Source organism: Coffea eugenioides, chromosome 5 (genome assembly GCF_003713205.1).
Source record: "Coffea eugenioides isolate CCC68of chromosome 5, Ceug_1.0, whole genome shotgun sequence".
NCBI lineage: Eukaryota > Viridiplantae > Streptophyta > Magnoliopsida > Gentianales > Rubiaceae > Coffea > Coffea eugenioides.
The window spans coordinates 48,417,027-48,443,492 of record NC_040039.1 but is presented as its reverse complement, the minus strand read 5'-3'; the positions used below and the strand labels follow the sequence as shown (position 1 = coordinate 48,443,492).

At 36.4% G+C, this 26,466-nt stretch overlaps 3 protein-coding genes across 3 annotated transcripts; 2 read left to right on the top strand and 1 right to left on the bottom strand.

Annotated features, from left to right (window-relative positions):
• The first annotated feature begins 3,380 nt into the window (after positions 1-3,380).
• LOC113770965 (dynamin-related protein 5A-like) lies at positions 3,381-8,665 on the top strand. The gene is made up of 8 exons (XM_027315599.1): positions 3,381-3,785; positions 4,309-4,500; positions 4,614-4,820; positions 5,511-5,939; positions 6,102-6,329; positions 6,402-6,597; positions 7,266-7,956; positions 8,258-8,665. Exons 1-8 carry the CDS (start codon positions 3,399-3,401, stop codon positions 8,442-8,444), a joined length of 2,517 nt encoding a protein of 838 aa, XP_027171400.1. The 5' UTR covers positions 3,381-3,398; the 3' UTR covers positions 8,445-8,665.
• Positions 8,666-16,680: 8,015 nt separating this feature from the next.
• LOC113770858 (VQ motif-containing protein 4-like) lies at positions 16,681-17,731 on the top strand. The gene has a single exon (XM_027315466.1). The coding sequence runs from the start codon at positions 16,895-16,897 to the stop codon at positions 17,588-17,590; it is 696 nt and encodes a 231-aa protein (XP_027171267.1). The 5' UTR covers positions 16,681-16,894; the 3' UTR covers positions 17,591-17,731.
• Positions 17,732-20,110: 2,379 nt separating this feature from the next.
• On the bottom strand, positions 20,111-25,392 carry LOC113770390 (probable bifunctional methylthioribulose-1-phosphate dehydratase/enolase-phosphatase E1 1). Its single transcript, XM_027314826.1, has 12 exons — positions 25,096-25,392; positions 24,762-24,898; positions 23,923-24,018; positions 23,645-23,764; positions 23,067-23,156; positions 22,211-22,393; positions 21,955-22,110; positions 21,582-21,731; positions 21,346-21,447; positions 20,926-21,035; positions 20,709-20,827; positions 20,111-20,452 (listed from the first exon to the last, which is right to left on the bottom strand). The coding sequence occupies exons 1-12, from the start codon at positions 25,337-25,339 to the stop codon at positions 20,361-20,363; spliced, it is 1,599 nt and encodes a 532-aa protein (XP_027170627.1). The 5' UTR covers positions 25,340-25,392; the 3' UTR covers positions 20,111-20,360.
• Positions 25,393-26,466: the final 1,074 nt, after the last annotated feature.

The window sequence follows — 26,466 nt, the reverse complement described above, 5'->3', positions numbered from 1 at the left end:
TATGTGACCCGCGAATACCAACTGATTACAATTAAACTAATGAAATTCTATGATGCAGGGAAAGAAAAATAAATGCATTTTCAGTTTGGAACTGAAAAAGTTTCCATCTCCAACAATATCATTATTGAGTAATATATGCACGCTTTGTTTTTGAAACATGGCTGTTTTTGGAGGTATTCTTGAAAAATTTTATTGTATTAGTATATATGAAAATTTTTTACTATAAATATTTTTTTGAAATATTAGATATATTGTATGGATTAAATATTTTTTGAGTTATTTTTATTTGTGTATTACTGTAACATTGTATTTGAAAAACTTAGTTTTTAAAAAAATGGCCAATCCAAACGAACTGATTGTCTCTGAATTTTTGAATCTACATAATCCTTTTTGCCGTTAAATTTCTTGTAAGAGAGCAATGTTAAAAAAGAACATAATTATTGGTCTATCCTAACTTCGTAACAAGTTGAAAATACACAACAGATTTTTTTTTCTTCTTTAATCATGGAAAATCAGACTTACAATGTAGTGATTATAAGCAAATGTTATAGAGGGAATCATATAATTTTGGCTACTCGTATTCATGAATAATTTTATAAATATTTCGATAAACGACTTGTAATTTTAATAGCATGTCATGATTCGTGATGGTGATTGGAATCGAATTCATTTAAACATATATATATACACATGCGCGCGCAAGAATTTCAAATTTCTTGAATTTTAGTGTGACAATACTAATGAATAGTGGTGGGCAATTTTTATTTTGCCTAGTTGGTGCCGGATGATCATTAGGCCACCGGAGAGATTATTGGCTACGCTTTGACCTATTAGAAGATGAAAAGTCCGACACGCGGAAGAGCGGTGGATCCCCACAACCCGGCGGGCAATACGGGGAAGTAGCGATTGGTCTTAGTGTTCAATGCCAGATCCTAGCCGTCAGGGGCAGCGGCTACGTGTAACTATTTGGGTTTTTGAAAAAATTAATCGTTTGTCAGACCTTTTTTTTTTTTTTTTTTTTGTCTTGATTAATCAGTGAGTTTTCTTCCATATCAACTGAACTAAGCCATGGTTTGGTCTGGAGATCACATGGTTGACTTCGGCTAGATCACATGCCACAATACCATAGGTGCAGATAGTGGCAAACCCAAGGAAATGTTTATTCTTTAACCTTTTTTATTTTGTTTGATACTTGAAAGAAATAAAGAATGTAAAAAAGAAAAAGTCTAATTGTTGAACTTCGTCCCTTTTCTTTTCTGATTATTCAGTAAAATTCTACTTTTAACCTATATATATATATATATATACACATTCTAGAGAAAATTCTGTATTTTTGTTAGACTTTCGTCTTAACTTTCATTTTTCAAGAAGTTTCGATAATTATAAAACGAATCTAAATAAGGAAGGAGAATCTTTTGTCTCATGATCATTGTTTTGATTTTAAAGTTTTCTGAATACTTTATCGAACATATATCAATATGAAACTAGAAATTTACATAATAGATGTCAAACAAGATCGTATACAGGCACTTGATCTCAAAAGATGGTGAAATTGTTACTGGAATCTAGTAGGTCATTTACTTCTGATTCTCTGAAGGAACAACATGATCATGGCCAGAAAAAAGGAAAAAAAAGAAAAAGAAAAGGCATGCTAGACAATTTTGTACTTACTAACAAAATTTGGTAACTTTGTTGTTGTGAATAATGATATTTCGATACGAGACTTAGTGCTGATTAAGCTGCACATGTTTTCAAATACCTGTAACCAGCTGCAAGCTTCCAGCCCCTGCCAGTAACAAGTTAGTTGTACATTTTCTTATTTAGCAGTAACACTTTGGTCTCCAGGCTTCTCGACCAGTTACCAATTGATTGGACGTGAAAGTTTGGTGGGTCTCCTTAGATTGCTTAGGCCAGTCTTTCCGTTAACTCTCTGAGCGTTTCTAATCTAATTATCTGCCTATCTTTGAAAAAAAGTAACACTATGGATTAAAAACATTTTTTTGGAAGGAATGAATTTGGGGTGGATCCTGAAGTGACTTTGGTGGTGCATGTGCTAGCTGAATCCCACCGACGTCCCTCATCTCATGAGTCATGATGCCACCCCAAAACTCTAGTCTAACCCCTCACGCTTGGAAACCATAACAAAAATATTAATAATTGGAAGAGAAAGAGCTAACACACGCACACACACATTCTCTTATAAATATATATATATATATATATATAAAAGAAGTCAACACGAGAAACAAATAAAAAGAAGGGAAGGGACCCCCCCCAACAAAAGAAAAAAACAAAATATAGAAACTTGACCATGACTTTGGAGGTCAATAAATATGTTGAAGAGCTCGTTCAATGAACCTAATATACCACTACAAGTTGGTTGGTTTTATTAGAAAAATAGGAAAGGATTGTGGTGATAAGTGGTCAAGCTTTACAACTTGCTACCAAGTCTCTATGATATTATTAAGTAGTACATTGTTCTACACCTCTAATAATCTCTTGCCCGAATGATCAAACAAATTTTTTTCCTTTTTCTTTTTTTTTTTTTAAAAAGGAGGAGGGACAAATTTAAAGTCAAAAAATTTTAGTATCATGCTTTGAAGTTTCAATCTTTTGATCGATTTTCTCAGAGGAAACTAAGCATTATTTATGAAAAGACTAAGATAGAGAAGGTTGTGAAAATGATTGGCTGAAAAGATCATTAGGCAAGACTTGTACATTTTATGTCATATGCATCACACGTCATGTGGATTAGGTTTGTGGGCTTTCACGGGGATTAGGTTTGTCCAAATATCAAAAGTCCTTTGGGTTTGAAAAAAAAAAAAAAAATCACACGTCATGTGAGATGTGCTCATAATTGAAGGGAAAACGACTGCTAATCATGCACATTACTTCGTTGGTTAGTGGTTTTTTCATATTCGGTGGAGATTAGATCATGCACATAATTAACGTAATCCACTAATTAGAAGTGTCAATGCATCGTTAAACTAACAATTATCTTATTCTACCTTTGCTTGTATCAGCTCAATGGGCTTACTCTATATGTAATGTTTTTTGCTTTCAGAAAAATAATTATAAATTCAAATAGAACAAAAACAAAAAGGAAAAGGAAAAAAAGAGGACAACTCAAACTTTGTGGGTGGTTTGGTGGTTGGTTGGGCCCTAAAACTGGGTAGTTAACCTAACCTTGTCCACAAGGGTGTTGAGGATTTACTAACCACAGCAGGGCGGAATCCAGAAGCTGAGCAGAAGGCCCAAGGTTCTGGTGTCTTGGGGGGGCAGAACCAGTCCAGCCCATTAATCTTAGAATCTAAAATGTACTGAGAATTCAAATTCAAATCCTTCAAACCCCCGCCCCATTTCACTGTCGAGACTGAGAAACCCATCCACCCTCTCCAATGGCGAACACCACCAATACATCAACCTTTCTAACCTCCCCAACCCCAACCAAAACCCCTACAGCCGAAAAGCCTACTGTTACCTCCTCCGTATCCAAAAGGCAGCACCACCAACTATCCGACCGCAGCACCACCCGATCGTCGGACTTCAAGACCCGGTTCGAGGCCTACAATAGGCTCCAGTCCGCCGCCGTTGCCTTCGGCGAGAAACTCCCGATCCCCGAAATTGTTGCCCTAGGCGGTCAGTCAGACGGGAAAAGCTCTCTTCTTGAAGCACTCCTCGGGTTCCGGTTCAATGTCCGGGAAGTGGAGATGGGGACCCGGCGCCCCCTCATTCTCCAAATGGTCCATGATCCGACAGCTTTGGAGCCCCGTTGCCGCTTTCAGGTTATTGGATCAATCGAATAAGCGTAGTACAGTACAAGCTTCTTTCTTATAATAGTTTATGACCGTTGTGGGTTTTATCTTTTAAAATTGGTAGGAAAAGTCGAAATTTTTAAAAACATAAAAATAAAAGAGTTAAACTTTGCATAGGAACTCTTGATTTAAGTTTGATACATGCCAAATTTGTTGTATGGGCTGCAAAACAACTGATAATTTGGAAGCAATTATGACAGTGCTTGATTTAAGTTTGATACATGCCAAATTTGTTCTATGGGCTGCAAAACAACTGATAATTTGGAAGCAATTATGACAGCGCTTTTTACATATTTGGGAAATTTTGCTTGAGACTTCAGAGATATTTAAAGAAGAAATTACTGTCCATGCATTTTCTGGATTTGTATTCTAGTGCTACTATTCCAATCCAACAAGAGATCAAAGCTCATATTTTTTCTTTAATTATAACGATGTCAATTATATTGGAATATAAGTAAAGGGAGAGCTGAATTATCATGGCTATAAATTTTAGGAGGAGGATTCAGAAGAATATGGAAATTCCTTAAGTTCAGCATCTGCCATAGCGGATACCATTAAGCTTCGTACAGAGGAACTTTTGAAGAAGAACAGAACTGCTGTTTCTTCTAAACCTATTGTGATGAGAGCAGAATATGCTCACTGTCCCAATCTCACCATCATCGACACCCCGGGCTTTGTTCTCAAGGTTAGTTATCTGGACACGCATGCATTCGTGAAAATAAAGGAACATTTCATGGTTTTGAGTATGTGAATTTTGGTTTTCTGCACTTCTCGGTTGTTGAATGAATTGGTTAACAGGCAAAAAAGGGTGAACCAGAAAGTACACCGGATGAGATTCTATCAATGGTGAAGGCACTAGCTAGTCCTCCTCATCGCATTCTTTTGTTCCTTCAACAGAGTAGTGTTGAATGGTGCTCTTCATTGTGGTTGGATGCTATTCGAGAAATTGATCCAACTTTTCGAAGGACTGTGATTGTTGTATCTAAATTTGATAACCGCCTAAAGGTACATAAGCTAACTGCTACAGGAGCTTGGTTATGTTTCCATCCTGAAGCTTTTTCTGTCTCCTGCAATCTTATGGTAAAAAGTTTACAAAGAGTAGCAAACAGAAGCTGGCATTTGTTGTATACATTTAAGTACATCCTAAATGAGGAAAAATAGAAAAAGAAAAAGATCATGCTCAGAACTCTTTATATAGATGAGAAAAAGATGCAATATGCAGAATTGTGAACGGGTATGTCTCTATGCATGTTTGGGTATTCATACCAAAAGCTTACCCTGCTAATGAAAACATACATGATCACCTGTCTATGCTGTTAAGTGGAACCATTGCCTTATTTCTTTAACAGTTTAACAAAGTTTTGATTGTTTACTGAAGCTGCTGAAATTTACTCAAGGACTGAAGAAATGTGGAGCAATTTCTTAGTAGAACTAGTTCTATACATTTTTTTGCTTTATAAGGACCAATATGACTTAAGTGCTGAATAGGAATATATTATACTACACAGGAACATCTTTTATTTGTGCTGGGAAACAGTACTAGTATTTTCTTTATTTGAACATGCAGACGTCTGATACTGTGAATGTCCTTTGTAATCCTTTCACAAGAATCTTTTGGTAGATTATGAGCTTATCTCATAAATGAGCATTCTCGTTTGGGATATGATTCATGTATGGTGAATATTAATCATCTAGGAGTTCAGTGACCGTTGGGAAGTTGATCGCTACCTGAGTGCAAGTGGTTACCTTGGGGAGAATACTCGACCATTTTTTGTGGCCTTGCCAAAAGAGAGGAGCTCAGTTTCAAATGATGAATTCCGCAGGCAAATATCACAGGTGGATTCAGAAATATTACGCTATCTACGTGATGGCGTTAAAGGGGGGTTCAATGAAGAGAAGTACCAGCCCCACATTGGTTTTGGTTGTCTCAGAGACTTTTTGGAATCTGAACTCCAAAAGAGATACAAAGAAGCTGCACCAGCTACACTGGCTTTGCTTGAACAACGCTGCAGTGAAGTCACTGCTGAATTAGCAAGAATGGATTCCAAAATACAAGCCACTTCTGATGTTGCTCATCTTCGGAGATCTGCCATGTTGCATGCTGCTTCTATATGCAGCCATGTGGTATGCAATAAAGTTTTATTGTTTTGTAATGAACATTTCCGTTCAACTTTTCTTGTTTGTGTTATTTGAGGTTCGAGCCTCACCAAATGCTTTGAAGAGAATTTGAATTTTAAGATTGTGAGTTTACCTGGAGCATGGTATTTCATGCGCAATTGGTCACAGGGAGCACTTATTGATGGAGCAGCAGATCCTGACCCTGAGCTATGGGGGAAAACAACGGAGGAGGAACGTTCAGAGAGTAGCATTGGTTGTTGGCCTGGTGTTGTAGCTGATGTAAAACCCCCCAATGCTACTTTACGCCTGTATGGAGGTGCTGCTTTTGAGAGGGTGGTGCATGAATTTCGATGTGCTACATATTCCATTGAATGCCCCACTGTATCTAGGGAAAAGGTAACTGTTTGTCAACAGTAACTAAAACTCCAATGGGGAACAAGGGTTTTGATTTTAAAATTTATGTAACAGGTAGCAAACATATTACTTGCTCATGCTGGTAGAGGTGGAAGTAGAGGAGTTGCAGAGGCAGCTGCAGAGATTGCACGTGCTGCTGCACGATCATGGCTAGCTCCTCTTCTTGACACAGCATGTGATCGGCTTGCTTTTGTTTTGAGCAAGCTTTTTGATCTCGCTATTGAGAGAAATCACCATCGTGACACTGAATGTAAGAGTTTTACATCTTTGACATTACATGTAAGAAGTTGTTCAAAATTATGTTCTACTTCCTTTAGATTGTCTTTTCTTTCTTAGGACGTATAGTTTGACTTGTCTGCTTTAGCCTCTGAGCTGGCTATCTCAGATTTCTTTGGTACAATCTGTAGCTCAGTATGAAATTAATGCCTTAGAATTTATTCTGAGTAGCCACTCGCACAGTCAATGCAACAAATCACAATTTTCTTTTTCTGTTCTCCTTACAGCATTTTTTAAGGAGGCCTTACCTTGTTTAGTGCAAAAATGTTGTAAATGCGCTAACAATTTGCTTCCTGTAAAGCCTAATTGAAGAGTTGATGTCTTACTAGCAAAATTTGCACACGGTTCATTACAAGTTGTCAGTGATAGTAAATTTCCCAGCACGCACAGCCTTTCTACCCATATTTGCTGTTTCACTTGAAAGGAATACCATGTAATAAAATCGTTGAAGTCTGAATTGAGGTTATGAATGCATATTTGTGCTGGAAAATTATGTTATCTGCGCCTGCTATTCAATAGTGTCTCTATTCTTAAACTGTAGTCTGCTGTTTTATATACTGGAAATGTGATAATAGAAATTAACGGCTTCATAATGATTTATATTATAATTGTTGGACTTCTAACTGCCATTTAATTCTGCAGATGGCGTGAAAGCTGGTGAAATGGATGGATATGTCGGTTTTCATGCTGCTTTGAGGCACTCATACAATCGTTTTGTACATGATCTTGCCAAACAGTGCAAGCAATTGGTTAGACACCATCTCGATTCAGTTACAAGCCCATACTCTCAAGTCTGCTATGAGAATGACTTCTTTGGGAATTCTAGATCAGGCATAAATTCAATCTGCCAATTTAACCAAGTTTCAGCCGGTTCTTTTTTCCTTGAGCTATCTGATGCCGCACCTTCATTGCGCAACTCACTTGCAAAGGATCAAGAAAACGTACCACCAGAAAAGAACGCACAGGAAACCCCACCAGGAAAAAGTGACGAAGCTAGAGAAGCTCTTCGAGAATGCCAGATGACTGTGCCCGAGACCCCATCACCTGACCAGCCATGTGAAGTTTTTGCAGTGAAAAAGGAGCTTGGAAACTGCATTGAGATTGGAGCAAGGAAACGCCATTCAAGAATAGCAGGCAACAACAGAAATTGTGACCAATTGAGAGGCCATAAGAATGATAGCCTTTTGTTTGGCAATGGAGATACAGTTTCAAAATCAGGCTCAACCTATTCAGATATATGCTCATCTGCTGCACTGCATTTTGCTCGAATGCGAGAAGTTCTGGTAGAGCGTAGTGTGACATCAACTTTAAATTCGAGCTTCTTGACTCCCTGGTAAGTCATTAGCTGTTTCTCTGTAGACAAATGAATCAATCTGTTGGTAAGTTACAAACACCTTTCAATCTAAACTCTGGTCCCTGGTTTACTCCGCGCCCACTCGATTGCACACACGCTTAAATCTTGCAATTGAAGTGACTAAATATGACTTTGCTAAAAATGCTGTTTATTTAACTAATCCGAAAAATTGAGACTTGGTACTTTTGCTCAAGAGCATGCTGTTCGTGCTTTTTATCTATCTATCTATAACCTCTGGGTTCCAGTTAGTGATGATTTTTGTTTTTTGCCATTTGCACAGTCGGGATAGGCTTGTGGTAGCACTTGGAGTAGAATTATTTGCGGTGAATGATGACAAGTTTATGGACATGTTTGTTGCTCCAGGAGCAATTGATGTACTTCAGAATGAAAGAGAATCTCTTCAGAAACGTCAGAAAATACTCCATTCTTGTTTGAATGAATTCAAAAGTGTGGCCAGAGCACTTTGACAGAAATGCCAAAATTGCATCATGGAGTTCGGTGTGGTTTTTGGTCAGTGTCGATTTTATATTATTGTTCTCTGAAACACCATTATTTGAGTTGGAGATTTGCCATTGCTTATGGCGACTGACTGGCGGTTGTCCATAGAATAATCTTCTCTCTGCCGGAAGTGTCAAATGCTCAAGAAATTGCACTTCGGATGTGATAGGATGAATTGATGGACATAAGATTACAACAACTCACAATCATAAGAGTAATAGCAGTACAAATAAAACAACTTGAACTAACCCACGAATAGAGTGAGTGAGAATAACAACACTTCAATATTAATCACTATAAAGCAACTTACATAAAGCTGAAGAGGAAACACATATGTGATGAGATTTGAACCCGGATGGACCTTTAACATTTCAATTTTAACCATTAGATCAACGCCTTATTAGGGATAAATAAAGTTAATTACTAGAAAACAATAAAATTAAAAAATTTAGAGGAAAAAGAAACAACTTTTGGATCAGAATATGTAAAATTACTCCATGGAGAGTGGAGTTTCGACTCTAGTCGTTAGGGGCATGTAGTCCAAACTCAGTTGGACCCTTGCTCACACAATTGTACAATTTATACAAATTAATATGTCTGCAGTTTTGGGGGGGAAAAAAAAATTAGGCACACATACTTTAGAGTGGCCCATACAAACTTTTTATTTTCTTGCTGTTTATCATAATGTAAAGGGCAAAGAGAATAATAAGGGCCAAGTTTCCCAAGAAGTAACAAGTTTTTTTTTTTTTTTTTGGCCCCAAGTGAAGATATTAGTTTAATTCTGAGGTGAAAAATAAATTCTCCACAACCTCCCACCAACTACTAGAATAAAACAAAATTTCTTACTGGTGATGATTAAAGTGGGTCAAGAATGATCGTGGTGACATCTGGTGTTGAGGGTTAATTAGCAATCTCCGAAGAAGATTGAAAAAAACATTATGAAATAACAAAAGTGACAACCTTCCCTCTAGTTTTTGCGAGTGAGATAGTATAGGATGACAACATCCAAAAATAAATAAATAAATAAATTCCCCAGCATATTTTTATTATGACAAAAAAAGAAAGAAAATAAATAAGAGTGCCAGCTACATCAGCATATGCCCTTTCCTGCGAACTAATCAAAATTCATGAACCTGGATGGATCCCTGGTAGTGGTACCCCAAGCCAAAACTGGTTCCCGACTGCCCTATCCCATATCAAATGTGAAATGTCCCATAAAAATACACTAAGAAGGGACCCTCTTCTGAAAAAAATATTGAATATGGTCAAAGATTACTCTGTCATTATCGTATTGAATTTCTTGTTTGTTGACTAGCTCAATTTTCTGGTAAAAGAGTTTGAAAAAGTAGTAGGATCGTTTGGTAGAAAGCTAAACTAGAACTAAATTGTTTTGGGTCTTATTGATGACCAAACCCTCTTATTCGTTTTTAAGGAGATGATCCAACGTAGAAAGATATATAATCCAGTAATCAAATTCAATTGTGTGAGTGGAGAGTGCTATAATATCATCAAGGTTGAGGGTTGACATAATTGCTGACTTCCTTTGAGGTTAACTCTTTATGGTTCTCTAGTTTCCAAAAAAAAAAACTCTTTATGCTTCTCTCGTTTTAGCCAGTTGTGTTCTTAAGGGCCTGGAGTTTAAGTCACAAGAGGATGGTGGTTAAAGAAAACCAGCCAAAAAAAAAAGTTTTTCTATAAAATTTAAATTTTTTTTTATACATTCACAGTGTATATATTAAAATTCATTAACGTATATACCATACACTATCTATCTATACAGGATTTGGACCCTACCCCATTTAGCTGGGGATCATTGTTCCAACACCGGAATCTGACTTTGATATAAATGGGGTTAATCTATCAGAAATAGGATTAGAAGACCTAAGTTTGATAGGTCTTCTTATCCTCCTTTTGGTAAATTTTTTTTTTTTTTGGGTTGCTGTCGTTGTTGTTGCTGTTCTTATGTTGCAAGAGAAAGTTAGATGCAAGTGCGCATCTGTCTAAGGCGTAATCTTTTGTTTGAAGAAATTTGAGGTACCTTCTTATTCTCATTTGTTAAACAAGAAAGAATACACTAACTTGTACACAATATACATTTGGTGTGGTACCAATATTGACAATAAAGTTTTAACCTAATTCGCGGTGCTTTTCTGTCATTAATTATCACCGTCTTTTTTCTTCTTCTTCTTCATCTTTTTTTTTTGGTCGAAAACGTTAACAGAATCATTATCAGAGTCACTACTCGATGGATACTGGCAATAATGGCATGCATAAGGGCAAATTCATTTAGCTTTATTATTATTTTTTTGAATCTAGGCACATTTTCTTTTTTATATGTGCTAATTGACAACATGTGCGTTACTCCTGCTGCTAACTTATATTAGGAGAATGCTTAAATAGATCAAGAGGGATAAAAAAGATAGAAACCCTTTTGGATTTAAGTAGGCCTGTCAATCGGGCCTAATGAGCCGGGCTTTGATGAGCTCAAACTTAGCTCATTTAATTTGAATCATTTTCGGGTTTCGGGCTATGAGTTTCGGGTTCGTAAATGTGAAGCTCATACTCAGCTCACATAATATTCGGGTTGTGAGCCTTAATCGGGCTTAGCCCAAGCTCACTTATTACTCATTAATTTTCTTAATATAATTACTATAACTATTAAGTTGTAAAACTAATTTAACATTTATAAGACTATAATATTAAAACTAAACATGAACAAATAATTGTTCTTAAAACGTATATAAACCAAAAATTTTTCAACAATATTTATATTTAATCCATTCAAAATGCATGAAAAATAGTAATAAAACATGCGATCATAAGCCAATACATCTTTAAAAGTTGAAACTTTTTTTATAATCTTGTGATTGAAATCCAAATATGCTTGATGATTTTTGTGTTTGTAGACCAAAAAAAAATCAACCAATATTATGCCAATACAAAAATTTACTCAACCAATAAGAAAAATTAGAGATTTAGTTATGCATTACCAATATTGGCTCTCAAGAAAGCTCATGAAAGAGTTTTTAGATGTATTTTTGTGTTTTGTAATTTATGTATATATTTAGTATTTAGTAATAATATATTTGGATATATAATTATACATAATATCAAAATATAAATATTATATATATAGGTAATTAAAGGGCCGGGCCTATATCGGGTTTGAGCCTAATAAGGCCCAAGCTCGGCTCACATTTAATTCGGGCCTAATTTTTAGGCTCAGACTCAGACCGGCTCACTAAATGATCGGGCATCGGGCTTTCTGTCGGGCCGAGCGAGCCGAGCTCGGGTTGACCCAGCCCCATTGACAGTCCTAGATTTAAGTGCAGGTGCAATAGTTTGAACCTCTGACTTGTAATTAAAGAACTGCATCTCAGGCGTTGCCCGATGATGAGCGCACCGCACCTTAAAAAAAAATCAACATAAATTGTTAAGCTAGTTTTTAATAGTTTGTCATGATTCTGAGATTACATGGAATTCCAAGTACGTGTTTGGGTTTATGCCTTTTTCATTCACGTTGTGAAATCGTAAATGCAATGCAACACCTCTTTGTATTATTCATAATGGTTATTTGGGAGTTGCATGTTGGTCTTAGTCAAACAGAAAAATGTTAATTCAACACAAACGAAAAGATCACAGAATGTCATCGCATCCTTAAAATGCTCGACGAAAAGTTGTTGCAATGATTAATGACGTCAGAAGGATAATAAGTATTGTTTATACGCGTGCGACCAAAAGAAACACTTTAAACCTTGTTTGAATTGCGATTTTTGGTGGAAACCGATAGCATTAGACTTGGTCCATGGTCTGATTCTGCGTTCAACTTTATTTAGGAACTTCCTTCAACCAAAAAAAAAGAAAAAGAAAGAAAACTTTATTTAGGAACTTAACTAAAATGAGTGTATCTACTAGGCGGTATGAGCAGCTAAAAATGTCCCAAAGGCCAAACATAAAATTGATGCGGTCTTTAATTTTCCAAAATTTCTAGACGGACAATACTAGTTAGTATATATGTAACTAATGTCACAGTAGGATTCAACTTATATTGTCAGCATTACAATCATAAAAAGTGCCATTACAAAATAGGAGATTTTTCCTGATTAGCATACCTTGTTTACAACTTCCATTAATCTAGCCGGGGGGCTACTGTTCTCCCTTCATGCATGTAGTAGCCACTCTTCAAGCTAGTGTCTGTTATTTTGGTCCAAATTAATCTTTTTGGTTTTGGTACTTATATATTTTTTTCCCAACAGTAAGCGTATTCCAACTTTGCCAGATTAATCTCCATGCGTCTGTACACCCGCCCCTCAAGGATACACAAGCGGTAAAAAAGTGACTTGAACACACGATCTCGAAATCTAACTAGACTACCCTGAGACCATCCGAACCAACCTCAAGGGGCTCGGATGATTTTGCTACTTATATTAAATGGTTTGAATTATTATCCTCCACATTCAACGTCACAAAGATTTTTGGTATCGTAATGTCTGAAGATTTCCCAACAGCCATAGGCATCCTTGACGGTTAGAAACTCTCAAATCGAATTCGAGAGAAATCCTAAGTATCATATACTTCCAAGTAAAGAAAAGTCTTGTGTTGTGATGTATTGTATGAATACAATATGGTATCGTTAAAGGTTGTCAATCAGCATACTTACGTTATATGTTCTGTAGGTTCAAAGAGGAAATACCAGATCTTATAAGGAGAAAGGAGGAAAGGAGAGGAGTTGGAAATCGAATCAAAACTCCCGACTAGAGAAAAGGGAAGGAGTTGAAAATCGAATTAGAACTCCCGGCAGTTACTTTCTGGAGTTTTTGTTAAAAAAATATATTATAATGATTTGATAGATGTGAGATAAAAAGATAATTATGAAATGTGTTATTGAAAAATATATTTTTTTTCTTTGAAAAAAAATAGCAATCAAAACAAGATAGTCACTTGACTAATGTCTCTATTAATTAAGTTGTGAAATTAATTAAAAAATAAGGAGAAAATATATCGGTTAATGTCTCTGTTAACTAAATTACGAAATTGAAAAATAACGAGAAAATATATTAATATAGTGTGAGTAGATTCAAAAAAATATGATTGCATCTCTAAAATTGGAAGTAACTGTTTGGATTGTAAGTTATTTGGGATTATTTGGGATATTTTTACTGTAGCACTTTTTGTGATGTGATGTATGTGAGATAAAAAGATATTGGGAAGATAAAAAGGTATATTGAAAATTGTAAAGATGATGTAAGCAAATAAAATTGGAAAAATATGAAGCAATCCAAACAAACTAACGTTAGTGCAACAAGGACAAATTGATAACGGGCTCTTGGCCGTTCTTTTGAAGCATATTCCAATTAAATGGGAATTCGATTCTTCTTCTCTTTATATATGCTTTTCTCCGAATGCTGAGTGCAATCCCGTAAGTGGACTTTTAACAAACAACAACAAAGCACTTATTACAAAGCTCTGTTTGTTCACTGAACCTTCAAAAGAAAATGACGATTGTACTTTGCTGCCTTGCTCTTTATTTTGGTCCATGTCGCCACTGTTGATAAGCAGAGGAAGAAAAGTACGAGTAGCTACTAGCTAGAGAACAGGAAGAATCGAGTAATTTTGCTAGGAATCATATTCAGCAGAATCATTTCTACTGTTGGATAGTCTTTTTTGCTTTTACCATTTTTAGGAGCGAATTTTCGCAACTTGGTAGGCTCAAAATGTCAATTTGGCAAAATAGCACGCTCCGATTACTAGACATGCATGCTATGATACCCCTACCCCTATATTTAGAGGTTGAATTTTGTAATGACATTTCTATTTCTTTTCGAGGTTTGAATATCTTTCCGTTGTGTATTTTTAATGTTAATGATATGAAACGAGATTGAAGGACCTTTGTGATCTTTGAAGTAATGAATTCTATTTCCCCTCAACCTTGCTGCCCAAATAGAAAACTTTTGTCAATCAACTACTAACACTATATTTCTGCCGTAAAATGACAAAAAAAAAAAAACTTAAAACTACCATGAATGGCAGAATTGAATTGAATTGAATTGAAATGAGAGGAGTGCAATTTAATTTCCAATATTCCTTTGGAAATATATGTTTGTTTGAATTGGCCATTCTTTGTCTCAAAAAAAAAAAAAAAAACTTGCATCACAAATACGTTTTTCAATAATCTTTTCACTTTTTAAATACTCTTTTATCCAACCAACCAACGAACGTAAATATCATCATTACAATAATTAAACCAAAACTACATACATTAATGATTCTAAAATTTTTTTTAAATAATATTCTATCCAAACAACATTTTGGCTTCGAGTGACAATAGGAGATTGAATAGAATTGAAGCCGCTTAAAGCGATTGAAAATGGAAATTGCAGATTCGAGCACTTCCACAAATCCACTAAGAAAGCAACGCAGAGCAAATAGGACACCTCTGATACATCCTACTATCCAAACTTAATTCCCCAGCCGTCAGTTTTGTGAATAAGGGACGTTCAATCAATCGTCGCAGGGTACTTTCTTTAACTGCTTTTAAGATTCTTTAATTCCAAATTCTTCTTGACAATTGGATTCTATGACGTGAAGCAACTGTGCCACCATTTCTCCTCCTCCAACCTTAACCTGATAAATAAGAGAGGCCCTCATAAAAATTTTCCTCCCACCCCTCAAACCCCAAATTTAAACATTCGTTTATTTTTTGCTCCCCGGACTTCGTCGTGGGTAGCAAAGTTTGTCATTTGGCTTCGAACGCATGAGAACTGATAATTTGCGCCTAACAAATACAAAAATGGACAGGTTGTGGAACCTCCTCAATGTACACGGACTTATTAGTTAGACGGCAATTCGCACACACACACGTATATATATATGTATGTATGTTTAGTTCTTCTAGTGGGGATTTTATCTAAAATAGTAACATGGAAAGTACTTTTAAAACGATTATTTTGCATCGTTACAAAACTTCTTTTCAAAAAATTATCTCAAATAGTTTCTTATCCAAACACAGTAATGTGATTGTAGAATCCCCATATCCATTAATTTGTGAGCTTGTGGCCTCCACACAACCTAGATTAGGACCTTAATTAGGTTGGTTCTTGCGACACCTTGAAATGCACTCCTACGATATTATCCAATTAAGGGGGTTGGTAAGTTTAGTCGTTGGTGTAGAATAAGAGGAGAAGATTAATTGCTTAAGAGTTAGTACTACTACTACTAAAACAAACAAACAATCAGAACATAGGATGAGAAATGGGGTAACAATAACTAATAGTTAGAAAGAGAGGGTGTGAAGAGAGATCAGTGAGCAAGCGGAATGAGCTTATATCTTTTAACTATGAGGTTTCGGATTCGAAATCCATTGAAATGAAAAGAACAATGTTGAGATAGTTTCACCCTATATAAAGGGTTCGATTCGATTTCATTTCGAACAGAATTAATCGCAAATCGTAAAATGGACGTGAATACATGTGGATTATATATATATATAAAAAAAAATGGGGAAGAGAGAGCAGTAGGTAGTAGGGTCGTCCATGGCATGGATGTGATTTCTCATCATTTGGTTCAAGGGCGGCACATACAGCTCACGCGCTCGATGCGCGGAGGAATTGGTATTGTTACGTACAGCTGCTACGACTACTACAACTATTTACTGATCAAAGGTTAACATCTCCGATCCCAATCAAACAGACACACACCCCACAGTCTGTGCAGGTCAGGCTCTGAAGTCAATGCTCAAATATGCGTGTAAGTCAGTTGTGTTGAAATTGAAATTGAAAAAATTCCCACCCAAAGAGCCAAAAAAGCAATAAGAGGTGGGCAGAATATAAGCAAATAAGCACGAGGGGCAAAAGCTCAAAAAGCTTCTTCATTCAATTCAAGGCCAATTGAATTGAGTGATGATGATGATGTTGATGATGATGCCGATGCCCCAAAATTCCAAACTAAGCCAATGCCCCCTCATTTCACATTCACCCTTTTCTTCTTCTCTTATCTTAAAGACCGTTGGGCTGCATTTTTTTTTCCCTCGGTAGCCAATCAATCCCTCTAACCCCACCACCAAAAGCCAAAATATACAAAAGAAAAAAAAAACCAAGAAAACAAATGAGAGAGATAAAGAAAGACGCAGAAGAAAATAAGTCAAGAGAGAGAGAGAGAGAGGGAGAGAGAGAGAAGGGGTTTGGGAAGGGAGAGAGAAAGTGTGGATCTTAGACCTCAAGTGCACAACAAAACAAAAGCAAATAAGCAATCCCATTCTTGCCGAAGCCTTGTTTTTCACTCATTCATCTCTTCTTCTCCACCCAAACCAACCTCAAAGAGTTTCTCTTCTCATCTTCTCCTCTCTCCCCTTTTAGCCTTTTCTTTATTTTTTGGCTCTCCGGAGTCCAGAAGAGGGTTGTGATAGTTTTCGCCATATTCAATGGAAAGTGCCTCTAAACCTCAAGACAGAGAGAACCCTTCTCCCACTAACTCCCCAAACAGCAATGGGAGTTGCACCAACAGCAATGGATCACTCCAAGTCCCGACTCCTCCAGTCACCCCAAAACCTGTTTCTAGATCTGAACCCAATCCATATCCTACGACTTTTGTTCAAGCGGACACCACAACATTCAAGCAAGTAGTTCAGATGCTGACCGGATCATCAGAGACTGCTAAACAAGCCTCAAAACCAGATCCGCTTCCCACCACCACCAATACAACCGCCACCAACAGAGGCTGCAGCATCCCCCCTATCAGGACGGGGCAGAAGAAACAAGGGTTTAAGCTTTATGAAAGAAGGAATTCGCTCAAGAATGGCCTCATGATCAGCCCTCTGATCTCTGGTTTTCCTCAAAATAATCCCACAAGCTTTTCCCCGCGAAAGCCTGAGATCTTGTCCCCAAGTATTCTTGATTTTCCCTCGCTTGTTCTCAGCCCCGTCACACCCTTGAATGAAGACCCCTTTAACAAGTCTTCTCCTTCAATGGGAAATTCATCGGAAGAGGAAAAAGCCATAGCTGAAAAGAAATTTTATTTGCATCCATCTCCAAGAACAACTACTAGAGATTCTGAACCACCCCAGTTGTTGCCCCTGTTTCCTGTCACTTCACCTCGAGTATCAGGCTCTTCTTCTTGAACAATATCGTTGAAAATGGTTAGGGGTGTAAAGAAACAGGTAGACAGAGATCGACCATTGCTTCCAAATGTACAATTTGATCTCTCTTCTTCCATTGTCTCGAGACAAGAAAGGAAAGGCACCTCATTTTCGTTGCTTTCATCTTTCTTCTTTTCCTCTGTTCACTACTTACCTTCTTTAATTTCTCTCTCGAACTGAGTAAATTGCTAGGATGATCCATCTTCTGAGATAATAATTTTTTGTTTGGTTATATTACCAACATTGGTTGCACGGCAGCATTTTTTTTTTTTTGGTGTAAATAGTAGGCTAAATTAAAACCATTCTGGTGTTACAAACTGTTAAAATTTTCCAACCAAGAAAAAGGCAGTTGACGTATGCTGTTACAGGCTTTCATCAGGAAAATCATAATGGAAAGGATCAAATTCATATTCTTCGCATATATGCGCTAGACCATTGGTAAATTATGTTAATGGGCAGGATCAAATTCAGATTCTTATACTCTTCTAAACACTATCACATCAAAGATAAATGCCCCAAATGCCACATTTTGTACAGGCATATATCCACTCCCAAAAAACTTGTAAAGTAGAGACAGACTATAAGCATTGTAGTGGGACTTTGGACTTGTAACGAAACTTGGTAGTACCACCGTATCATCCAATGTTCGATAAAAAGGTTTTATGTCCAAATTAGTACTTAACACACAGGAATCCTCGGATAATGTTTTCAGCTATGTGCACTAACTTGTAAACCTTCTTGAGTATCGGGGAGGAGCGTTTGGTTTGATCTAGTGACTAAAGTTAAAATTTCAGAATCCTGAAGGGTTTTCATTTAAATCCCACTCGAACTCTCTCGAGTTAGTGGGGAAAAAAAATTGTAAGCCTCGTGCAGAAAGTGAGCAGGTAAGGAGGGTGGCATGGATTGTGATTTACGACTTGTGAGTATGATATGATTAGAAGTGAGGGAGATGCAAGAGTTTCTGTGCTGCTTTCACTGGGCCAACAGTAGTACCCTTTTTACTGTGTGAGGATATACATATACATACAACTGGAGAAAATCTATACAGGTCCCTGAAATGAAATCCAGTGTGTATTATGAAAAAAAAAAGGAGGGACAAAGGCCTAAGGGGTCCCATCTTGCTAGAGAGTCAATTTCACACACCCTATGATAGATATTTCCCAAGATAGGCTAAAAACTTGCAATTAGTAGAATCTGTTTTGCCCCATATGATTGGATGTATGGTACAAGATTGGCCACAAGGCATCTTCTGGGAGTTTGGAAGTTAATTGAGGTATTAAGCTCTAGGAATGGCCCCACTTCTGCAGATATTTTATTATTACATCATTCATCTATCTGATAACGTCAAGACCAGCCTATTCTATTTAAGAGAAGCAATTCCAAGGAATTCATTATGTTCTTTTGAAGAATTGACAAGTGAGGTTACATAGTGCAAATCAAACTATTAAATGCTTGCTGCTAGAAAAAATTGGCTTCACTTTTTTTTAAACTGTCAGTAATTACCTTTTCTCCAGGATGACATTTGGAAAGTGAAAGGGAAGGGAAGGCAGAGCTCAACTGAAGTCACAAATGGTAAAGAGTCAATTTGTTTCTACTTTCTACTTTTTGTTCAACTTTTTGATTTGGGGCTGCATTTGTTGTGTTTGATATAAAGAAAAGAAACCACCGAGCTTCGCTCAGTGATCACCAGGAGGGACTTAAGTTCAGCTTAGTGGCCATTAGCGAGGGACTTAAGTTCAGTTCTTCTTTGGGCTGTAGGTGGAGGATTCAAATCCCACCTGTAACAAAAAAAATTTAAATGTGGTATTATAGCACTCTCCTGATCTTGTTAGGTCTATATACCTACTGGTTCCTAACACATAAGCCTCCTTAGCCTCTCCCTCTCTGTAAATTAGTATAGAATAGATTATACAATTATTATGATTACCGGAAAAAAAAAGATATAAAGAAAAGAGAAGAAAGGAAAAGAAAAGATATTGATGGTTGAAGCGACAGGCGCACAAGCTCGATTTTCCTGTTTAAATTATAGGTACCATGTTAGTGATGTGTCTTTTGACTGAGGCGGAGACCAGCTGTAGGGTGATATATGAGAACACATGGGATGGAAGATGGGGAAGAAAGCGGGGGATGCCATGATGCTCGAGAAAGAAGTAAAACAAACCATAATTAGTTTACTAAAAGCGGAGAAAATGCGACTCTTTTTCAATGCCCCTTCCCGTTTTCCCCTTTTTCTTGACGACAGTATTCATTTCTGTTATTGACTTGATGTAACGAATCCTAGACATGAAGCACACTAACAAGGACATTATCGATTTTATCGGATGCCTACTATAATAAAATATCACCTGAAATTTTTGGATCTAATGTATCCGAGATAAAATGTTAATTGAAAAAAAATAATACATTTATTAAAAATTGTGCTTATGATGCATGCAAAATATTATCTGAAATAATATTCGATGCAGTCTGTTTCTTGATTTTGACTTTTTGTAAGATGAATCCTAAAATAGAGATAGTATTGTAACTTTTATCGATCTGCACTTGTGTACAAGGGATGTTAGGAAATTCAATTTCTTGCTTAATTCTGACAGCTTTATTCATGATAACTTAACACGATCATAAACCCAGATTTAAGCTGCAAGCCCCTGAAGCAAAAATGTCTACATCATAACTTCGCTTCAGAATGAGAAGATTATCCTGGAGAACACATTCGATCACCTCCAACCTTATTACAGAATTTTTATAATCCATCTTATATTTCTGAAAATGACTTCACCGTCCTGAACCCATGATTCTCTGGAAGAGGTCCATTTCCTGGCCGGATAGATATTATCACGTTCAAACCTGATACAAAAGCTTAATCAAAACAGTGCAGCAAAAAGCCTAAGAATCTCAGTTTCTTGTTTTGTTGTGCGGACATGCACGTCTTTGTGCAACTGTGCAAACATCCAGCTGTTCTTGATGTCCACTGCAGCAAATTTTAAATTTGCTATTTGTGCGTTCTTTTGTTTGTGTAGGAAGAAATTCTAAATTTATCTTTTTTTTACAACAAAAAAAAAGTATCAAATGATCCCAAATAGATACTAGAAGCAAAAAGTACCTGCTGCTTTGGCAGCTGTCGCTTCTTGATAGACATCAGTAACGAACAAAATCTCAGAAGGTTTATCTACTCCGACTGACTCTGTAATTTCAAGGTAACTTTTTGTTTCCCTCTTGTTTCTGCATCAAGAACAGGAGATGCAAATCAGACAGCTTTCAAATAAAGATAAAACGAACAGCAATTGAATCGAAAAAGCGTTTGGCAGGCATATGTTTACCCCACAGTAGTGTCAAAATAACCGCACAAGTACTTTCGCAGGTCCCCGTAATTCGTGTTACCGAATAAAAGTCTCTGTGCCAATCTGCTTCCACTGGAATATATGTATACCTGAGGCATGCGAAAAGGTTATTATGCTCATTTTAGGCAATAATAGGAATCAATAACCAGATTAATCTACCAGTGATTTCCAAATAGAGGATTAGAATGATCAGAAAGTGTAACAATCCAAATGCAAGTATACAAGCAACATATTCTTCTTTCCAACCTTAGATGATTGTTTAAAGCAGTATAATAGGGATAGACAATTATTGTTTAACTAATTTTGCACTTTTGTAGGTACTGTGAGTGAAGATTGAAGTAGCTAGAACAATCTCAAGAGGTTAAAAACTAAGGCAAAATAGAGAACCGGGGAAGTAACCTTGATGCCTAAAGCATGCCACCTCTCAAGAGCTTCAGGTACATCATCAAAAACAATTGCTTCTAACTCGTTATTGTCAAATCCAGTGCGCCATACGTGACCCTGGATATTAAATGTTAGCCAAGTCTACAAGTTGGTCTCAAGATAATCATTTTACTTTCAGATTTGAGATTAATGTAAAATATGGGGAGAAGGTGGGCATGGTGAAACTGATCTCAAATTATCTCTCCACTCACCTGTAATTGCTTTAAAGCGGTGATCTTCCTGTCAGCTTTAATCATTGCCTCCACATTGGCAACCAAAGCTGCAATTACCTCCTGCTTCCCTGCATCATCGTCGGGGATAGGAACAGCACCAACAATGCCCTTTTCTAAATCTTCTTGTACCTGCTAGGACAATGCTGAGTGAGGAAGCAATTCCTGATAACAGCACCAACAGGCACATAATGTGGACCTCTCACTGCCAAGACTTCTATTATGAAATTGTTGTTCAGCAGAAGATCATAAAGGGAAAACATTTTGGATGGCATGCTTTAGCAAAGCATAATATCTCAAAAGAGTACCATATCCTTTAAACACAGTTACACAGTTGCATGAATTGTCAACCTACTTGAGCTCGCAGTAACTTAATATCATCTTTTGTCTCTTCTGTGTCATATGTTGCATCTAAATGCTTCCCTACACTCTCACGAGCATATGGGAAGAGAACATCTGTGACAAATGATATCGGTGTAGTGGTCCCCTCAATGTCCAGAACAATGCAGCGCTGCAGTATATTAATACCCAAATTCAAGAGTTGCGATGGTAAACCCTATTACCATGGACTCAAAGTCCATTTAAGATATGCAAATAGTTGATAAACTTACTCTTAATGGCTCAATGCCATTATCTGAAGCCACTTTTCTTGCCTTTGCTGGGGTGTTTGCACTCCGAACGTTCCCCAGAGCCCCATTTACACTGTGAATAGGACCATGGCTAGGAGTTGACCAATCCAATCCTAATTGGTGAAGTTTAATTGCAGCGTCAAACAGATAGTGGTAACACTCAGCCTGCAAGATCAAGTTTGAATTCAGAACCGCTGAAAGGAACAGTATTGATGCATTGCCATGGAAAGCCCAGGTAAGTTCACCCATGTAAGCACAAGTGACTAGTGCAAACAACATCTATATGACATAGCGTTCAACCAATTCAAAGGACACAACAGAAATGTTTATCTAAGATGTGATAATGCAGCACATATGCTATAAATGAAGAATATTATCATATCAGAATGTCTCCTACATAAATTCCCAAGAATCACTATCTCAATATTCGCAACTCAAAAAATATGCTCCGCCCATAAGCAACTGCTTTACTTCTAGCTATTTTACTTCTTATTTCCAAGTATATTTATTCATCTATGCTGGCGAGACTCTGAATAAGAAAACAGAGGGTTCAATCTTGCAGCTTCAGCAGCATAATTGCGTATTTCCATTTTCCAAACTTTAACCTGCAATCTCACATGCCTTTCTCTCTTATCTCTTAACATTTCACAAACAAAATTTACATCATGAAAAATCATGATACATGCTAAAAGCAGAGTCATTTATGTAATGATGAGACAGCTATTAAAATATGAAACTAAACAAAGAGAAGCAATAATTAGATTAAAAGTCTTGACTGCAATTAAGTACAAATAGAGTGAGGTCCACGAAGATTATATCCGCATTGCACAATACAAACCTGGGTTTTAGCACTGATCCAATTATCTCCCCATACATAGATTCCATGGTTTCGCACTAGCACAGCCGTTGTTTTGGGGTACGCTTTAATCTAGTTAACATCAAAATTAACAAGAAAGTACAGTTACTGAATTGATAGAATAGTAAGAGTTTTACACTATTAATCAATGGAAGCAGGAACGACACAAGTTGTAAACTATAAAGACATACACTATAGATCTAAAACACCTAAAAAACAATGCAAAAGAAATTCAATGCTAGCATAATAAAACAGCTATTTATAATTTTCAATACCAAGTTCTGCAGTGAATTGAAACTTAATTCTGAATGAGCAAACTATTTTTACCAATATGGTTCCAACACATATGCATTGTAATGAAAACATCTCCATCTATATAACTTTTCCTCAAGTGCCATCATAAAATGCCACACCTTTCTGTTTAAAAAAAAAAAAAAATCTTTCTGCAACAATGTATGTACATGTATGCAGCCATGAGTCAGCAATGAAGGGGCAACTGCTATACAACTAAATACCAGAAAATGGGGGTTAAAGAATATAAAGAAATAAAGAGAGCATACGGCTTCTGCAAGAGAATCTGTGAGCTCCCTCTCATGGGCTGTGTTCTCAATGATTGGGACAACCAGTTCATCATAATAACCATGTCCTTGAATTCCTTTGATCATTTCCATGTGAGTAATCTGTATAATAACATGGAAAAAGTTAGAAAAATATGTAAATAGTATCAGAGGAAACAAAGCACTAAGACTAGTTCTAACAGGACTAACAAAGACAATAAATGCTGATGTAAGATTGAATAGCTCTGTGATCAGAGAGGATGACGAAATAATATTTTTACCCGAAATTCTTTTGAAAATGGATTGATCATCGTCACAAGACATGATTCCATTCCATGACTATGGATTACAGCTCCAGCATTTCGCATATCATATGCCTGGAAAAACCACAAGATGTGTTCTTCTTTCAAAAAAAAAATGATAAAAGGCTGAAAAAAAAAGTAGCATATTCCAGAAACAAAGCCGTCAATTTACAGCACTCATTGATTAGGATGCCATCAATGGTTGAAATGAGGTTGGTAGAAGCTCTTTAACCAAAAAGCTAAACAATTCTTCACAATACCCATGTGAATAACAGCATAAAGGTTTATCTCCTACCAGAACCAAAGTTTTAACACTTCTTAAGCACCCAAAAAAAGGAGAAAAAGAAAAGACAATAAATGGCAACCAAGGACTCACAAAATTACATGTAAGCACGGAGAAAAAGCAAAGGTTGTGATGACTACTAATATTCCAATTATATGCACTTTATCTACTATGGAAGACTAGCAGAGTTGTAATCAGTAGCAGTTTGTTGATTTATTGTGATATATGTTAGATATCAGGCTTCTGGTGTTACCTTCTGTTTCTATGTCCTAATACAGAGTACTATTGTAGCTCCACCCCAAAAAAAACAGAGTTGTATTCTTTTTTCCCCCCGGTCTAACTGGTTTACAATTTTTTTTTTTTTTTTTTGGTGGAGCTACAATGGTACTCTGCATTAGGACATAGAAACAGAAGGTAAGACCAGAAGCCTGATTAAAAAAAAAAGAAAAGAATACAACTCCCTTACATTTAAATACTCAACTTTAAATCCATATAGCTAACCGATGCCACAGCTGAGAATCAGTAATATTCATACCTTCAAGAAAAGAGGACCACAATCAGAGCATTTAGGAGGCTTATGGGGGTAAGGCTTTGCCAATGGCGCAGACAAAATAGACCCTTCTGGGGATAACAAATACATATCCTCCTCCACCATTCTTTCCTTCTGAACACCTATCAAAACAACCCAAAACCAACATGAACAAACCACCAAATAAAAATCAAGGAGGGGAGAAAAAACAACAAGCTTAAACCCATAAAAATCGTATCTTTAACATACAAATATGATTTTTGTGGGCTTTATTTAGAACCCACAAAAATTTCATGCTTCATAAACCCAAATATTGGATAAAAACAGGACTCTGCTGCACCTGAAGGGGACATGACAATGAGCTGTTGTGGTTTAGGGACGGAATCATCATGGACTTTAATGGTGATGCTGCCACCAGTTCCAGAAACCCAACCCAGATTGTAAAAGTGGCGGCAGAGCTCTGCAATCAAGGCCTTTGTTTCTTTGACTCTAGAGCCCTCAAGATATGCCTGTGATGTAATAGCTGAATTCGCCATTTTTACAGCTCCGTTTAATGCTAATGGGGTCACTAAAGCTGCAGCCATTGCTTTAGTACTAGAATCTTTGGTCGATAGTGGTCTTTCTTTCTTTCTTCTTTTTTTTTCAGTCAGAAGTATTCTGTCTATTTAGTGGAGGGGTGATTATTAAATTTGGCGAAGCACAGTGAAGTCTGGCAGATGATTGGGCCACGTCATCTGTATGTTTATTATCCTAAGGTCCGAGCTTCATTATAGGTGTGGCATTAAATTTTGACGCATTTATTTATTTTTTGTTAAATGCGTCATTAAATTGTTCAAACCTCATCTTTGATTTTTGATTTTGACTTTCTTGGTTAGGTTTATTTTTTCTTGGAAAGGTAAATCCCCAAGCTTTGGTAAATTAAACGAAGGAACGTTTGGGTATTAATTGGTCCAAATTTCCATATACGCAAATGGTTTTCTTTATAATCACTAGAATTAGACGGATACACACATTAATTAAGCAGTGATATCTTGATTTTTTTTTTCTATATATTTTTGGCCTTACCTAGACTTAACTAAAATTAAAAATTCTGAATTCAAGTCTCACCATATGTACTTGTAGATTTAGTTATAATATTTATTGAGTGGTAATTTGCTTATATTACTCTTCTCCCATCGTTGAGTTTCTTGCAATATCATAAAAGAAGAAAAAAAAAAACTCAACCAGTCTTTGATAGTATTGTACTGATTTAAATCCGCCCAATAGCATTTTTAGGATCGTAGTAAACTAGCACCCCCACTGTTTTATTTATTTTGATTGCCAGGAGACGGTTTACCATATTAATTTAGTTTTAGCATGGCAAATCCATAAGAATATCACTATATTTTCTTTGTATACATATTCAATTATCATATCATGTATGGTGAGAGAGATTGTAATTACGAAGTCTTGGATTCAAGATCTCCAACTTATTCAAAAAAAAAAAAAGAATGAATTAAAAAGATTCTGAAATCATGTCATTATATTTTTTGAATTATTTTTTTCTAAACTAACAGTGTATGGATAGTGTATATACCGTCAATTTTAAATGAATGATAACTATATAAAATTTAAATTTGAAATTCAACTTTTATACATATATTATGGATCAAATGGTAATACACTCTGTTTAATATAGATAAGATTTATTTTTTTTTTTCCTAAAATTTTA

What these genes read in the sequence shown, in the direction of transcription:
- LOC113770858 (XM_027315466.1), top strand. Translation starts at nt 16,895, where the DNA reads ATGGAAAGTGCCTCTAAACCTCAAGACAGAGAGAACCCTTCTCCCACT.
- LOC113770390 (XM_027314826.1), bottom strand. Translation starts at nt 25,339, where the DNA reads ATGGCTGCAGCTTTAGTGACCCCATTAGCATTAAACGGAGCTGTAAAA. An exon ending in CATTGTCATGTCCCCTTCAG is followed by an intron (nt 24,899 to 25,095) that starts GTGCAGCAGAGT and finishes TTGTTTTGATAG; the next exon opens with GTGTTCAGAAGGAAAGAATG. An exon ending in ATGGCATTGAGCCATTAAGA is followed by an intron (nt 22,111 to 22,210) that starts GTAAGTTTATCA and finishes AATATACTGCAG; the next exon opens with CGCTGCATTGTTCTGGACAT.
- LOC113770965 (XM_027315599.1), top strand. Translation starts at nt 3,399, where the DNA reads ATGGCGAACACCACCAATACATCAACCTTTCTAACCTCCCCAACCCCA. An exon ending in CCCCGGGCTTTGTTCTCAAG is followed by an intron (nt 4,501 to 4,613) that starts GTTAGTTATCTG and finishes ATTGGTTAACAG; the next exon opens with GCAAAAAAGGGTGAACCAGA. An exon ending in CTTCTATATGCAGCCATGTG is followed by an intron (nt 5,940 to 6,101) that starts GTATGCAATAAA and finishes AATTGGTCACAG; the next exon opens with GGAGCACTTATTGATGGAGC.